We start from the raw sequence: 14037 nt of genomic DNA on the forward strand, positions 1-14037 counted from the left end.
AATAAAAGTGAAGAGGGAAATGCAGTCTTACCCTGATAAACTAAAACAAGAAGAAAAGAAAAACATAAAAAAGGGGAGAAGAAGATGTCAACGTCTCTGAGCGATCATGTTATGCCATGTGACCGTGACTCGATATCCTGATATTTTCACACTTAATTATTCCCTCTATTGTTGTTTTTCTCGTAATATATACATTTTTATGTTAACTGCATGCAGGCAAAAAAAAAAAAAAAACTCACCGTTAAAAAAAAACCAGACCTAGAGTTACACGCATGATATATCCACCTTGGGATTAATGCTCTACAGTGAATATTTTTGTTATTTCCGATCTATTTTTAGTCCATTTCTTGTTGTTTTTTCTTCTTCTTCTCCAAGTAAAAAAAAAAAAACCCTTTGATTCTACAGGAATGTATAAAACTATATATATATATATATATAAAAATCTTGAACTGAGAAATGATACGAGCGGAACATGGGATTTTCGTGTCCGAGAGCCCCACTGGCCAGATCCGATGTTTCAGCACATTCCTTGACAGTTATATTTCGATATTTTAACAAATCCCATTAGGCATTGACCACTTTTTTAAAAGAAAATGATCGATAATAATAAAAATAAGATTAAAAAGACACTATTGGGCCTAATTTGTTGCTATTCAAAAACTTGGGGAGACTCCCTATGGGTTGGGCCTAAAGTAGGTGGGTCTTAGGCCTAAAAGATGGTGTGACGTGTCATGAATAGAATGGCTCACAGAACCTTAGGCGAGTGTCCGAGATTACCCTTACACTTACGAGGTGAGAGTACAGTTTCAGCCCTCAGACGAGATGTTTCACTCTAATCTTTAATATCTATAATGGTAACTCCTCTTCTCTTGTAATTCTTCATCATTCATCAGATCCCAAAATTACAAATTCAATCAAGTTCACACCCTCCTACCCTAAATCCAATCTCCGATCGGCCGATTGATTGATTCCACTCCTGCTCCTCCATAATGGCTTGCATCAAGGGGGTGGGCAGATCCGCCTCCATCGCCCTGTCTCCCGACGCTCCTTACATGGCCGCCGGAACCATGGCCGGAGCCGTCGATCTCTCCTTCAGCTCTTCCGCCAATCTCGAGATCTTTAAGCTCGACTTTCAGTCCGACGATCGCGACTTGCCTCTCGTTGGGGAAATCCCCAGCTCCGAGCGCTTCAATAGACTCGCCTGGGGTAAAAGCGGATCTGGATCCGAGGAATTCTCCCTTGGTCTTATCGCCGGCGGCCTTGTCGACGGAAATATAGATCTATGGAATCCTCTTTCTTTGATCGGGTGCGTTTCCTTCCTTGATCACTGTTTTTTTTTTTTTTTTTTCGATTCGCGAATTTTTCATCTCAACGACTCTGACTCGAACAAATGTCTTCTTATTTTTTTTTTTGCAGCAGCTCCCAGTCCAGTGAAAGTGCACTCGTTGGACATCTTTCAGTACACAAAGGCCCTGTGAGTAGTTTGTCTCCCTGCATATATTTCTGGTTGCTTAACGCTATCACTCCTCCTCATTTGATCTTTACTTTTTTTTGGCTTTGTATTTTTTTTTTTTGAGGTTCGTGGTCTTGATTTTAATGTTAACAACGCAAACCTTCTTGCTTCTGGGGCTGATGATGGTGAAATTTGCATTTGGGACTTAGTAAAGCCTTCAGAGCCCTCTCATTTTCCACTTCTCAAGGTATGTATACCACCCACGGAACAACAACCTTCGGTTTTTCCATTACCCTTTACTGTCACAATTGCACCCAATTCTTTCGAGCCAAATTTTTGCAGGGTAGTGGTTCTGCTTCACAAGGTGAAATCTCCTTTATTTCCTGGAATAGAAAAGTTCAACAGATATTAGCTTCTACCTCATACAATGGGAATACTGGTGAGTATTCCCTTTCTCTATCTGATTGATTACTAACTTCATTTCCCTCTACTTTTTTATTTTATTTTTTATTTTGCTTCTGCTCCTGCTCATCCTTCTTTATTTTCCCTTTTTTCTCCCAGTAATATGGGACTTGAGGAAGCAGAAGCCTATAATTCAGTAAGTATTCATTCAATTTTATTATCGAGGGATCTCTGTACCCGTCATCAAAACGTTTGATCTGGCCATTATCATTCAACAGCTTTGCAGATTCAGTTCGACGCCGGTGCTCTGTTTTACAGTGGAACCCTGACATTGCTACTCAGATAATTGTCGCATCAGATGACGACAGTTCACCTAGTTTTAAGGTAAGGAATCATTTAATGCCTTACTTCAAGTTGTTCCGATTTGGTTCTTGTAGTGATGTAAGTTATCTGCAATCAGCTCTGGGACATGAGGAATATACTGGAACCTGTGCACGAATTTATTGGGCACCAAAGAGGTATTTTCATATCATTGCTATTAAAAATTAAAATGGTTTTTGTTTTCAGTGCTTCTCTCTCTATTTTGGTATCATCTTCTATGGTGGTGAGTGGGCAGCCTTGTAGATCAGCCATTTTAGTCTTTAACAAACCCAGTCATTTTTTGGTACCATAATATTGTAGTCCTGCTGTCTTCACTCTTTTCCTACGTCTTGGTGGAATGTAGTGGTAATACTTCTTATCTGTCAGGGGTAATTGCAATGGAGTGGTGTCCAAGTGACAGCTCATATCTTCTTACCTGCGCTAAGGACAACCGAACGATATGCTGGGACACAAATACAGCAGAGGTAGTGAAAAGAAATCGATAAAATGATCCAGATTTGCTAGGTCTGCTAATTAGTTAGCTATTTTCCATTTTGACTGAATTTGATCCAAACATATCAGATTGTGGCTGAGTTACCTGCTGGCAGCAATTGGAATTTTGATGTTCATTGGTACCCAAAGATACCTGGAGTTATATCAGCATCTTCATTTGATGGGAAAATTGGCATCTACAACATCGAGGTATCTTGGTAGTTTCACCTTCATTTTTTTTTCTTTTTCTTATGTGAATGTAAACAATGTATGAGGCATAATAATTAATGACCCTGTGAATATAGCCCTATTGACTGTTTTCCTTCCTATAATTAATTTTGATTTTGGTTGCCCAGTTTGTTGTTCTACTGGAGATCGAAAGCTTTAGGATTTAATTTTATGTACTTTCCATTTGAGTTTTACCTTATTAGAAAGACATGTCGAAACTCTTGATCTCCCATTTCCCCACCTAGAGTGAATTAAAAGATATGTATTCAACATTTTTGGTGCAGGGTTGCAGTCGCTATGGTGCTGAAGAGAATAATTTTGGTACTGGTATTTCCATTTACACGTTCTGAACATTTTGTGTACTATTAATTACTTTTATCGTTTCTATGTTGGAGGATGAATAGCAAGAGAACCAAATTCTTATAATCCTCTTTCTGCAGCTCCTTTAAGAGCACCAAAATGGTATAAGCGTCCGGTTGGTGCATCTTTTGGATTTGGGGGAAAGCTTGTATCGTGTCATGCTAAGGGTCCTCCTAAGGGTGCTTCGAGCATTTTATCTGAGGTAGGTATATAGAGATAATTATTTATTCTGTTATACCCCTTTCGTCGTCAATTCTAATTTGACTAAATCCCATGGTCAGGTTTTTTTGCACAGCCTGGTAACAGAACAGAGTTTGGTGAGTCGAACTTCTGAATTTGAAGCTGCAATAGAAAATGGAGATAAGACTTCTCTAAGGGGTTTGTGCGAGAAGAAATCTGAAGAGACTGAGTATGTCCATCCTTGTGATTGATAATGTTCATATCCTCCCTCTGAAAACTCATCAAACCACTCAGTTTTGGACTGTTTTGATTCACTGGTTTTGTAGATCCGAAGAGGAGAAAGAGACATGGGGATTGCTGAAAATAATGTTTGAAGAGGAAGAAATTTCAAGGACAAAGTTGATCAGCCATCTTGGCTTTACTTTGCCTATTGAGGAGAAGGATCAGGCAGTAAATGGGCTCTCCTCAGATCTGAATGGCAGAAGTTTAGAGGATACTGTGGCGCATGCACTGGAGCCTGAGGACAGTAACGAGGCAGCTGCATTTGCTATGGACAATGGAGAAGACTTCTTCAACAACTTTCCTGCCAAACCGGATACACCCGTATCTTCATCTGCCAAAGATTTTATGCCCCCTGACACAGATTTTTCTGTCAAAGGAGAAGAAACTCAAGAAGTGCAAGAAGAAGAGGAAGAAAGTTCTGACCCAGTATTTGATAATGCCATCCAGCGTGCTTTGGTTGTTGGAGATTACAAGGAGGCGGTGGCTCAGTGTATATCTGCAAATAAGATGGCCGATGCTTTAGTTATTGCTCATGTTGGTGGTACAGCATTGTGGGAGAGTACTCGTGAGAAATATTTGAAGACAAGCAGTGCGCCTTACATGAAGGTAAATGTATATTCCTTTCCAACTTGATATGTAGGTAAGCGCCATCTACATCCCTGTTTGTGGTCGCAAAATTTATAAAACACTGTATGTTTCAGGTTGTTTCTGCGATGGTGAACAATGATCTCAGGAGCCTTATCTATACAAGGTCACATAAGTTCTGGAAAGAGACTCTTGCTCTCCTCTGTACTGTAAGTTTCTTGAACTGAGTAAAAAATACTTTCAAAAGAAGGGGAATTTACAATCCAGTAATCCATAAAGGAAATGTGATCTGCGTTTTCATGTCATACGGAACGAATATGTTTTCTGCTATCACTTCAATTCTTTTAACTATGTAATGTGATATGTTATTTCTTTGAACTCGTGAACCAAGATGAACAACTCGTCAGCGTGACATGATGCATGCCACTGCTATGCTATTCTGGCCACTATAAAACTTCTATGTAACGAATGATGATCTTATATTCATTGGCAAACAGTTTGCACAAGGAGAACAATGGACCACCCTGTGTGATGCCCTTGCCTCAAAGTTGATGGCTGCGGGTAACACTTTGGCTGCAGTTCTGTGCTACATTTGCGCTGGCAATGTTGACAGAACAGTAGAAATTTGGTCAAGGAGCCTTGCAAATGAGCGGGATGGAAGATCTTATGCTGAGCTTCTTCAAGTGTGTATCACTTTCTATGTTTTGCGCATAAATTTTGTTGGGCTTCCCTGCTCATATTTTTTTTTGCCCTTATCTTGTAATAGGATCTTATGGAGAAGACTCTTGTCCTTGCTTTGGCAACTGGCAACAAAAGGTTCAGCGCATCTCTATGTAAACTCTTTGAGAGTTATGCTGAGATACTGGCCAGCCAAGGGCTTCTTACAACGGCAATGAAGTACTTAAAAGTTCTGGATTCTGGTGGCTTGTCACCTGAACTTTCTATATTACGTGATCGTATTTCTATGTCTGCAGAACCTGGTGCGTATGCAGTTGTGTTTTGATTAATGTTTAAAAGAGTTAGGATGATAATTTTAGCTTATCATTTTATATTGCATCTGCAGAGACTAACACTGCAAACACTCAGCCTCAAAGCACCGTGCCATATAATCAGGTTTTTTTTTTTTGATAAAATTCTGCGAGTAGTTTTAAATTGGAACTTAGAACTCTCTGATATCCATTGAGTTTACGGATAACATACTTAGCCTTTACTTTACTGTGGCTTAGGAGTCAACTCTGGCGCAACCAAACGTTCTTGCTAACCAATATGATAATCAGTATCAGCAACCATACACGGATTCATATAACCCATACGTCCCTCAAGCTTCACATCCACCCATGCAGCAACCAACTATGTTTATGCCTCACCAAGCTCAGCCAGCTCCGCAGGTTTCTAGACTTTTGACTTTGTTGCATTTCTTTTTCTCATTTTTCCTTGCATCATCATGCATTAATGATATTCTTATCTAGCAGTTCTCAGATGTCTAGATTGGAAATTTTTCCGTTTATCTCATTTATTTGTATGAGGGTATGGGTCAAGCTTTTGAGATATCACGACATCTGTAATATGTATTTTGGTGCTCTAATGCATAGTCGCTTTATTGTGTGAATTTTTGGGTCATAGTATCAGATGGATTATAGGTATCTGGTTCGGTAACTTTAAAAACAAAACATACTCCTCAAAACCGAACATTTCAGCCTCTGAGCTCATTCTTAAGAAAAGGATAATGTTGATTTGCTTAGTTCAATTATGTAGACTCTAAATCCTAGTTCGTGGAATTATTTGTGGTGGGAAATCTATAACATCATTGCTTTGGCCAACTTTTTGACTATGGTGTCTATATGCAGCCATCTTTTACTCCTGCAAGCAATGCTCAGCCATCTATGAGAACTACATTTGTTCCTTCAACCCCCCCTGCACTGAAGAATGCAGACCAATATCAGCAGCCAACCATGAGTTCTCATTCGTTCACGGTATGTGAACTTTTGACTCCAATGTGTTTGATGTTTCCCGCAGTAGTTTAACTAAGCTAACAGCTATTTCATCAGGGACCATCTCACAATGCCTACCCTGCTCCCCCGGGTCATGGTCCATATGCACCTTCTGGCCCTTCACAATTTGGGCAATATCCTAACCCTCAAATGCCCCAAGTTAATGCCTCAGCACCTGGGTCCATAGGATTTACGCCCATGGCAACTCCAGGAGGAGTTGCTCCAAGATCTGTGCAACCAGCAAGTCCTCCAACACAGCAGGCAGCCCCTACACCTGCAGCTCCGCCACCAACTGTTCAAACTGCAGATACTTCCAACGTTCCAGGTATGTGAACATCAGCACTATATCTGTTTCGATTCTGACAAAAGTCATATATTGACCACCTCTCACAAACTGATCCAGCCCACCAGAAACCTGTGATAGCAACGTTGACTAGGCTTTTCAATGAGACATCGGAAGCACTGGGAGGTGCACGTGCGAATCCTGCCAAGAAACGTGAGATAGAAGACAACTCAAAAAAATTAGGTGCTCTGTTTGTGAAACTCAATAGCGGAGATATCTCCAAGAATGCTGCCGACAAACTTGCACAGCTTTGTCAAGCTCTGGACAGCAATGACTTCAGCGCAGCCCTTCAAATACAGGTACGCTAGTGAATTGATCTCTTCTCGTTCCTTGCTATTTGGAGTTTACTAATCTCAGTCTTTTTTTTTTATCGACTCAAAAACAGGTACTTCTGACGACCAAGGAATGGGACGAATGCAACTTCTGGCTGGCAACACTAAAGCGAATGATCAAGGCCAGGCAAAATGTGCGGTGATTATTTATTTTCTGGGTTAAACGAAAATTTTATAAATCTAAAGGAGGGACGTTTGTATCAGACTCCTTTTGCTTTCTTAATTTTGTTCTTTTAAAACGGCGTTGCTGCTCCAGTCTTTCTCATTGATGAACTCATCTGCTGCATCAGTTACTATTTTGTTTAGATAAGATAGAGATGATCAGATTGCTTTACATTCTCATGTTTTTGGATGTTACTTTACCCGACAAGTTTGTTCGTCTCTTTCTGTGAATTTTGTTAGATTTTTTTATTCTTGGTGTTATATTATTTCATAGAGGAGCAATATGGTTATCCACTTGTCATATCGAGACATGAACTAAGAAAAAGAAAAAGAAAAAAAACGTCAACCGCTTTGTACTTTGCAAACGCCTTCTCGTTGTTTTTGCACCTCTTAAATTCCGGGAAGGAGAACAAGACCCCAGTGGCGAGCATGAACAAGACGGCAAAGTCTTGGTTAACGGTGTTGGAAGACTGTTGACGAAATTTTCTTGAGGGTAACTCTTCGGGGCTCACTGTTACCTCTATTACATAACCTCTCTCTGGTTTACTCTCCTGGTCACTGTCATTGTCTGATTTTAGGTTTCTGATGACACTCGAAATTATGTATCTACTTATGGTATTGGTTCTCGGGCCATGGTGTAGAGTCGAGAAAGGAAGACATCATTCCAAACGAGGGCCCATGCATTTTCCTATATACCACGAATGTCGAGAAAGCTACCGGAGCTGATACCCATTTTAAACTTGCTTGTACGTGGTCGGCTGCAGGATCTCTTGACCATCAAGTTCCATCGTTTCCCTCCAAAAATCATGAAGTGAGGTGGCCATGTAGGTCTCGTTGAAGTGAGGCCAGTGCCGTGCCTAGGTACTTTGGGGCTTTGGGCGAAAAAAAAATGTGGCCTAATTAATTTAGTTAAATCACAATTTTTAACTAACCTAAATATAACCATAAGAGAATAAATGAGCGGCAATACAAAATTAAGGGTCTCAATGTATATAATGACATGAATATTTCAAACAAAATACATATGCAAAACAACTTAAACCTACTAAATCAACAAAATATTTTTAATAATGTGGCCTAAAAATCAAACGTATAAAATGTGGCTGTGGGCAAGTGCCCTTTTTTATAAAAGGTAAGCACGGCACTGAGTGAGGCCCTAGCTCTAGACTAGACTCAAAGCATAATGGAACCAGTCTCTTTCTTTCTCAACCCATCTTTTTGATAAAGATTTGACATTTATAAATTGACCCACGTTGTACCAGTATAATAATGTGTAGTGAATCATGAAGCTCACTATTCCTTTTATTTTATAATCCAATTCGGCACGAACAAACCGGGAGAGGGGGGGGGGGATAACGCTTCAATCTCTTAGTGCAACAATCTAATTGCCTTTTTATAAGCGCTTGATTAAACCATTCTTTAGATCTAAACAATTATTTATTTTCTCTCCTTACGAAAATATGTTTTTTTTTTTGTCGTATACGAAAATATGTTTTAAATACAAATCTGCGTAATATACCTTGGATAAGAAAACAAATTTGCAAAAGGAGGCATTTGTGGTCATACATAGCTCCTCCTTGAATATACGAAATGCATATGCATCATGATTCTCGGTTAGTTTTGCGGATGAAAATTTTCACAGAAAGGGAGAGAGTAAATAGGTCGGTGGTTCATGGATGATTAGGAAAAGAAAGGAGTATTTTTTTACTAAGTACAATACAATATGAAAGAGGTTATAAGAGCATGTCCACTTGGGTTGCTCATTGGGTTACTCTTGTATTTATGGTCCAAAAAAAAAAAAAAAAAAAAAAAACTAAATTATGGTCCACTAAGCTGAATATCGCCTCTCAAATAGGAAGCTGATTAGTTGTCGGGTAAATATACTATAAAAAATAAAAAAATAAATAAATGGCACTTTCTTTCTTCTTTTTTCCCGATCCTCTCTCTTTTCTCTCGACCGTAACGGCGAATCTTCTTCTTCTTCGATCGAATCAAACGTGGCCGAGGCCCCGTCGTTGTTAAATTGAGTTATTGAATTTGTTTTAAATGTTATGACTCGGGTCTTCCCTAAAGGTAATACCTTGACTCACGACTATGATTATTGTTTCTCTGAGAATGGTCTTGTTGCCCATAAAGATGGGAAATCCACTGGAATTCAGGTGCATATGAAACAGCGTCTTTTACAAATTCACATTGTTGTTTTATCGTTTCTTTGTCTTTTACAATTCTACATTGTCTCCGTCGCGTTAGCCACCGGCGTGACTCATCCTCTCGGTTAGATCCTTGATGCCTTCTCCTTTCACTCATAAGTGTGTAAGACTCCAATTTTGGAAACTAGAACCATTTTGGCTCCATATCAATTGTACAGGAGAGTTCTTCGATAGTGATCTTTGGATAATGTAGCAGTATGTAGCAGTATTGCAAGTGTCTGCTTAACTACTACTATGGTTTTATAATGTGGCATTTTTAAGGTTAGGAACTGAGAAGAAAATGGTTGCTTTTTGTTTCATACCTAACATGGACAAGGTACAGTTTTATGAAACTTCTTGTTGGTCATAAACAAATTGTTTTCCCTTGCGTTGACTCTGTTCAGTGATGTTGGTTTCTATATGTTTAAACATCAAACGAACAGTTCGGATATGTTGGATTTGGCTGTTGATTACATCAAAAACGGCACAATATTGATTTTTTTCTCACTTAATTCTGTCTTCCACCGAACCTTTCAATCAAGAAAAAAAATAATAAAATATTATATAATAAGAAGAATTCTGAAATAAATAATTATGAAAATCTCAAAGTCTCATGTTTGAAAGTAAAAGACTCTTAGACCAAGTCCGACAGCAACCAACCACGCTGTAAGGTTTCTTTAAAAAATATATATATTTTAATCATATATATATTTATTATTTTCTAAGTTTCAAAATATAAAATGTTTTAGTTAAAACACACATATTAATAAATAGTTACTTTTAAAATATTTAACCAATCATAAATAAGACTAAATAATATAAAATATAAAATTAATTTAAAAATTGCATAGAAAATTGGAAACATCTTATATTATAAAACAAAAATATTTTTTTAAACATCGTAAATTATGAAACAGATAGAGTATCTTTTAGTAATAGTAACAATTAAAAAAATAACACCGTCTATTTATTAAGAGAAACGCTTTTTGACTAAGAAACTTAACTACCGATTTTCTCTTTTTTTTCTTCTCTCATTATTATATATATATATATATTTTAAAACAATTATGTTGATTAGCATCTCCAATGGGGTTGTTTAATGAGTTGCTCTATATTTTTATGGTCCAAAAATAAATCAAAAATTTCTAAATATGGCTCATTTAACACATAATTGTTTTTCAAAGAGGAATTGGAAGCAATCTATAAGATACAATAAGAGTGTGAACGGTTGCAGCGGTCAAGGCGGACAAATCCATCAGTGGATTAGACCACTTTTTATTCACCATTCATCTAATACAGTTTGCAGCGATGCAGTCTAAAAATAATATAAAGAAAACCGATGCGGACCAATTGTGAACCGTTTTTGTGTATAAATAGAGTTGGTCTACAACGGTCTACTAACCGCCTTTATATTTGGGGTGGTCTAAACTACTAACGGATTTGGCCGCCCCGACCACAGTCACCAGTTAGACCCTAAGTGTTAAACTCTGGTAAAGTAATGAGAAAATAGAAAACACCATTTTTTTTTCTTTTTTGCCCATTTTCTTCTTCCTTTTTTTGCGACTCTCTCTCTCTCGAGACGGAACCGGCTATTCTCTTCCCTTGAATCGATTGATTTTTGACACCAATTTTATACTTCTCCTCTCTTTGAATTGTTTCGTCGTCTTCATCTCTTCATCTCTTCATCAGCCGTTGTACTTTCCAGTGACAAGAAAGAGAGAGTTCAGAGAGAGAGAGAGCGAGGCAGATCCTCATCGTCTTGGTTCTTGTTTCTTCCCCGATCTCTCGATTTTCTCCTCCGATTTAAGATAAATAAACCCTCCGATCTACTACTTGCCCTTGTGTTGGATCTCGATTACTACTCGAGTTACTTGGGATTTGATTTTGGTTGGATTAGATCGGTCAAACTATTGGAAATGTTTTGATATTAGCTCAACGATTGGTGTTTGACTTGATCTTAGTTGATTTACTTGTTGTATTTTGCTTCGGATCCGGATCATTTTGACTTGCTTTTTGTCTATAGAAATCAGAAATTTTGAAATGTTTGTTGAAGTTTGACTTAGAATCTGTTGATTTGACTCTGACGGATGAAGAAACCAAGTGATCATATCTGATGATACATGGCATGAATCCTTGCGATTTTATCATCCGATGAGTATGGATTCTTCAAATCTGGTTTTATTATGAGTCTGGTGATCATATTAATTAATGATGGAGGGTTACGCTGAATTGAATCTTACACAGAGATCGAAGCCTGTTTTTGATTAATCAAGCTTTTGCTTCTTTCTTGATGGCCGATGTTGATGATATTCAAGACAATGGTACTCGAATGGTCAAGGTTTAGTCATTTCTTCCTTACTTTTCAGGTTTTGTGGATTCTCTCACTTTTTGTTCAGATATATTGATACATGGATTATAATACACACTGCTTACTGAGGCTCCTCTTAACCCAAAAGCCAACAGAGAGAAGATTCGAGACCTTCAATTCTCCAGCTATGTATGTCGCCTTTCAAGATGTTCTATCACTTTACGCTAGTGGTCGTACAACCGGTTAGTACATTCATTGTTGACAAAGTTTTGTTTTCTGTTTTTAGTCACTATGTCTTATTTGATCACAGTGAAATGATGTTCTTTAAGTTTTGTGTTGGACTCTGGTGATGGTGTGTCTCACACTGTACCAATCTACAAAGGTTTCTCTCTTCCACATGCTATCCTTCGTCTTGACCTTGATGGTCGTGACCTTACTGATTACCTTATGAAGATCCTTACCGAGAGAGGTTACATGTTCACCACAACAGCAGAACGAGAAATTGTGAGAGACATCAAAGAGAAGCTTTCTTTTGTTGTTGTGGATTATGAGCAAGAGATGGAGACATTAAAAACCAGCTCCTGTATGTAAAATATTTTTGGTTTATTATTTCTGAATTATGTAAACTATTTTTGTTTTTTTTTAATGTAATATACATAAGTAATTAAAATAATTGTTTTGTTATTTTGGATTATTGAATATTTTTTAAAAATTTGATAAATAACAAAATTTGATAAATAATAAATAATAAAAAACTTTAATAGGGGTTCTCTAGTGAAAGATTAATTTTGTTAAAAATTGTAATTAGATTGATTTGATTAGTTTAATATTAATTATATGATTAGTTTAATTATGAGCAACTTATCAGTTTTTCTAATGGAGATTTTATAACAAAATAATACTATTATATATTATTATTTCTTTTATGAACAATAAGTTCTTACCAAAGATTTCCATTGCATATAATCTTACGTGTGAGAGAGGGACGGAAATAAAAAGAAGTAAAATACACATATCGTATTTGTGCTGGTGATAGAGTTTGAATGGTTGGAGCGGACAAATACGTTGGTGGAATAAACCGTTTTTTTATTTACCATTAATAAATGATGTCTGTGGTGATGCGAATCCAAAAAAATAAAAGAAAATTGCTGCGGACCAATCACACACTATTTTTAACGTATAAATGGAGTTTATCAGCGACAGTTTCCTGTCCAATCAACGGCTGACGAATTTTGTCTTATTCCAACAGCCGTAAGGTCATCTCCAATGCAAAGAGACTTTCATGGTCTCTCAAAATTATTTTAAATATAAAATTTGTTTGTATTTAAGTTTAGAGACTCTTTAATATCAATGAAATTTAGATGCCTCCAATGGTAGAAACCACATGAGTTTCTTTAGAATTTGAATTAAAAAAAATAATATCACTACAGAACTTGCTAAAGCTAGTCATACCAGAGAAAACACTTTTCTTTCTTATCCTACCAATTAATTCACATCGCCACAATCCTTCATGTCGCACCAAAAATATTTGAACTTCAATACAAAAATCGAGAAGAACAAAGCACAACGAGAGCTCAAGCAATCTAAACATTGACCAGTCTTTAAGATGAGGTTGTGAACAGAAAAGCCTCAACTATAATAGTTTACTCACCAAAAGAGATCTCTTCAGAACATTGACAATCTTTAAGATGAGGCAAATCACGCCTAGCCTAAAATCGTCTTAAATCATGAGAAGAATGAAGAAATAGACTCCATCATGAGTGACAACAAAGAACCCTAGTTTTCCAATTTTCATATAACCCTAATATTAATCAGATCTAAACAACCCTAATTAATCAAGATCTACAAAACGAAAACAAGAAAAATCGAACCAGGAGAAGCATAGATCATTTCACCAAACTCTCCAATTTTAAGTCCCCAATTTGCCGATGACATTCACCGAATATTGGACCACCGACGGTTTATATGATGCTCAGGATACGAGTTTCTGTTGGGATACAATCCAAGTCCCACATATGATGTTTAAAAAGACTATCATATAATATATAAAGGGTTAGGGTTAATCTACTAATGACCAATTGGTTTTTAGTTAGAAGCCCAAGATAAACCCAAATTTAACATGGTATCAGAGCCCAAGGTTAAAATTCTGGTGGACCTAGAAAAGTGGATACGGACATGCCTCTTGTTAACCCGAGTAATAAGGGCCCAAGAAGGGGTTTATTATCGATCCAAGTGGGATCGGTTCGAGATGGAGTTATCATCTCGAGCAGGCGTGTTAAAATCCCATATGTGGTTCTTGGTTTGAAGGGGGATTGTTGGAATACAATCCAAGTCCCACATCTGATGTTTAAAAAGACTATCATATAATAT

The 14037-nt window shown here is 37.4% G+C and overlaps 1 protein-coding gene and 1 non-coding gene across 14 annotated transcripts; both read left to right on the forward strand.

The window, feature by feature from the left end:
• Positions 1 to 761: 761 nt before the first annotated feature.
• LOC104699529 (protein transport protein SEC31 homolog B) lies at positions 762 to 7419 on the forward strand. Of its 8 annotated transcripts, none has more exons than XM_087457766.1 (22): positions 762 to 1306; positions 1417 to 1474; positions 1578 to 1700; positions 1796 to 1892; positions 2015 to 2051; positions 2134 to 2239; positions 2316 to 2373; positions 2603 to 2700; positions 2798 to 2917; positions 3220 to 3256; positions 3376 to 3497; positions 3577 to 3704; positions 3802 to 4363; positions 4459 to 4551; positions 4840 to 5025; positions 5109 to 5322; positions 5406 to 5455; positions 5569 to 5730; positions 6190 to 6315; positions 6391 to 6658; positions 6737 to 6975; positions 7062 to 7419. In XM_087457766.1, the coding sequence occupies exons 1-22, from the start codon at positions 990 to 992 to the stop codon at positions 7149 to 7151; spliced, it is 3291 nt and encodes a 1096-aa protein (XP_087313892.1). In that variant the 5' UTR covers positions 762 to 989; the 3' UTR covers positions 7152 to 7419. The 8 variants fall into 8 exon arrangements, with proteins under 8 accessions (XP_087313892.1, XP_087313891.1, XP_087313886.1 ...); XM_087457765.1 differs by having other exon boundaries at positions 766 to 1306; positions 1420 to 1474; positions 3220 to 3262; XM_087457760.1 differs by having other exon boundaries at positions 782 to 1306; positions 3220 to 3262; positions 6379 to 6658.
• Positions 7420 to 10856: 3437 nt separating this feature from the next.
• LOC104699530 (uncharacterized) lies at positions 10857 to 12361 on the forward strand. Of its 6 annotated transcripts, none has more exons than XR_015561580.1 (4): positions 10857 to 11514; positions 11604 to 11725; positions 11816 to 11909; positions 12050 to 12361. It is a non-coding gene; the product is annotated as an uncharacterized LOC104699530 (transcript). The 6 variants fall into 6 exon arrangements; XR_015561575.1 differs by having other exon boundaries at positions 10868 to 11514; positions 11978 to 12361; XR_015561576.1 differs by having other exon boundaries at positions 10875 to 11514; positions 11997 to 12361.
• The last annotated feature ends 1676 nt before the right edge of the window (positions 12362 to 14037 follow it).

Source organism: Camelina sativa, chromosome 7, assembly GCF_030686135.1.
Source record: "Camelina sativa cultivar CO46 ecotype springtype chromosome 7, ASM3068613v1".
In the NCBI taxonomy this organism is placed as follows: Eukaryota; Viridiplantae; Streptophyta; class Magnoliopsida; order Brassicales; family Brassicaceae; genus Camelina; species Camelina sativa.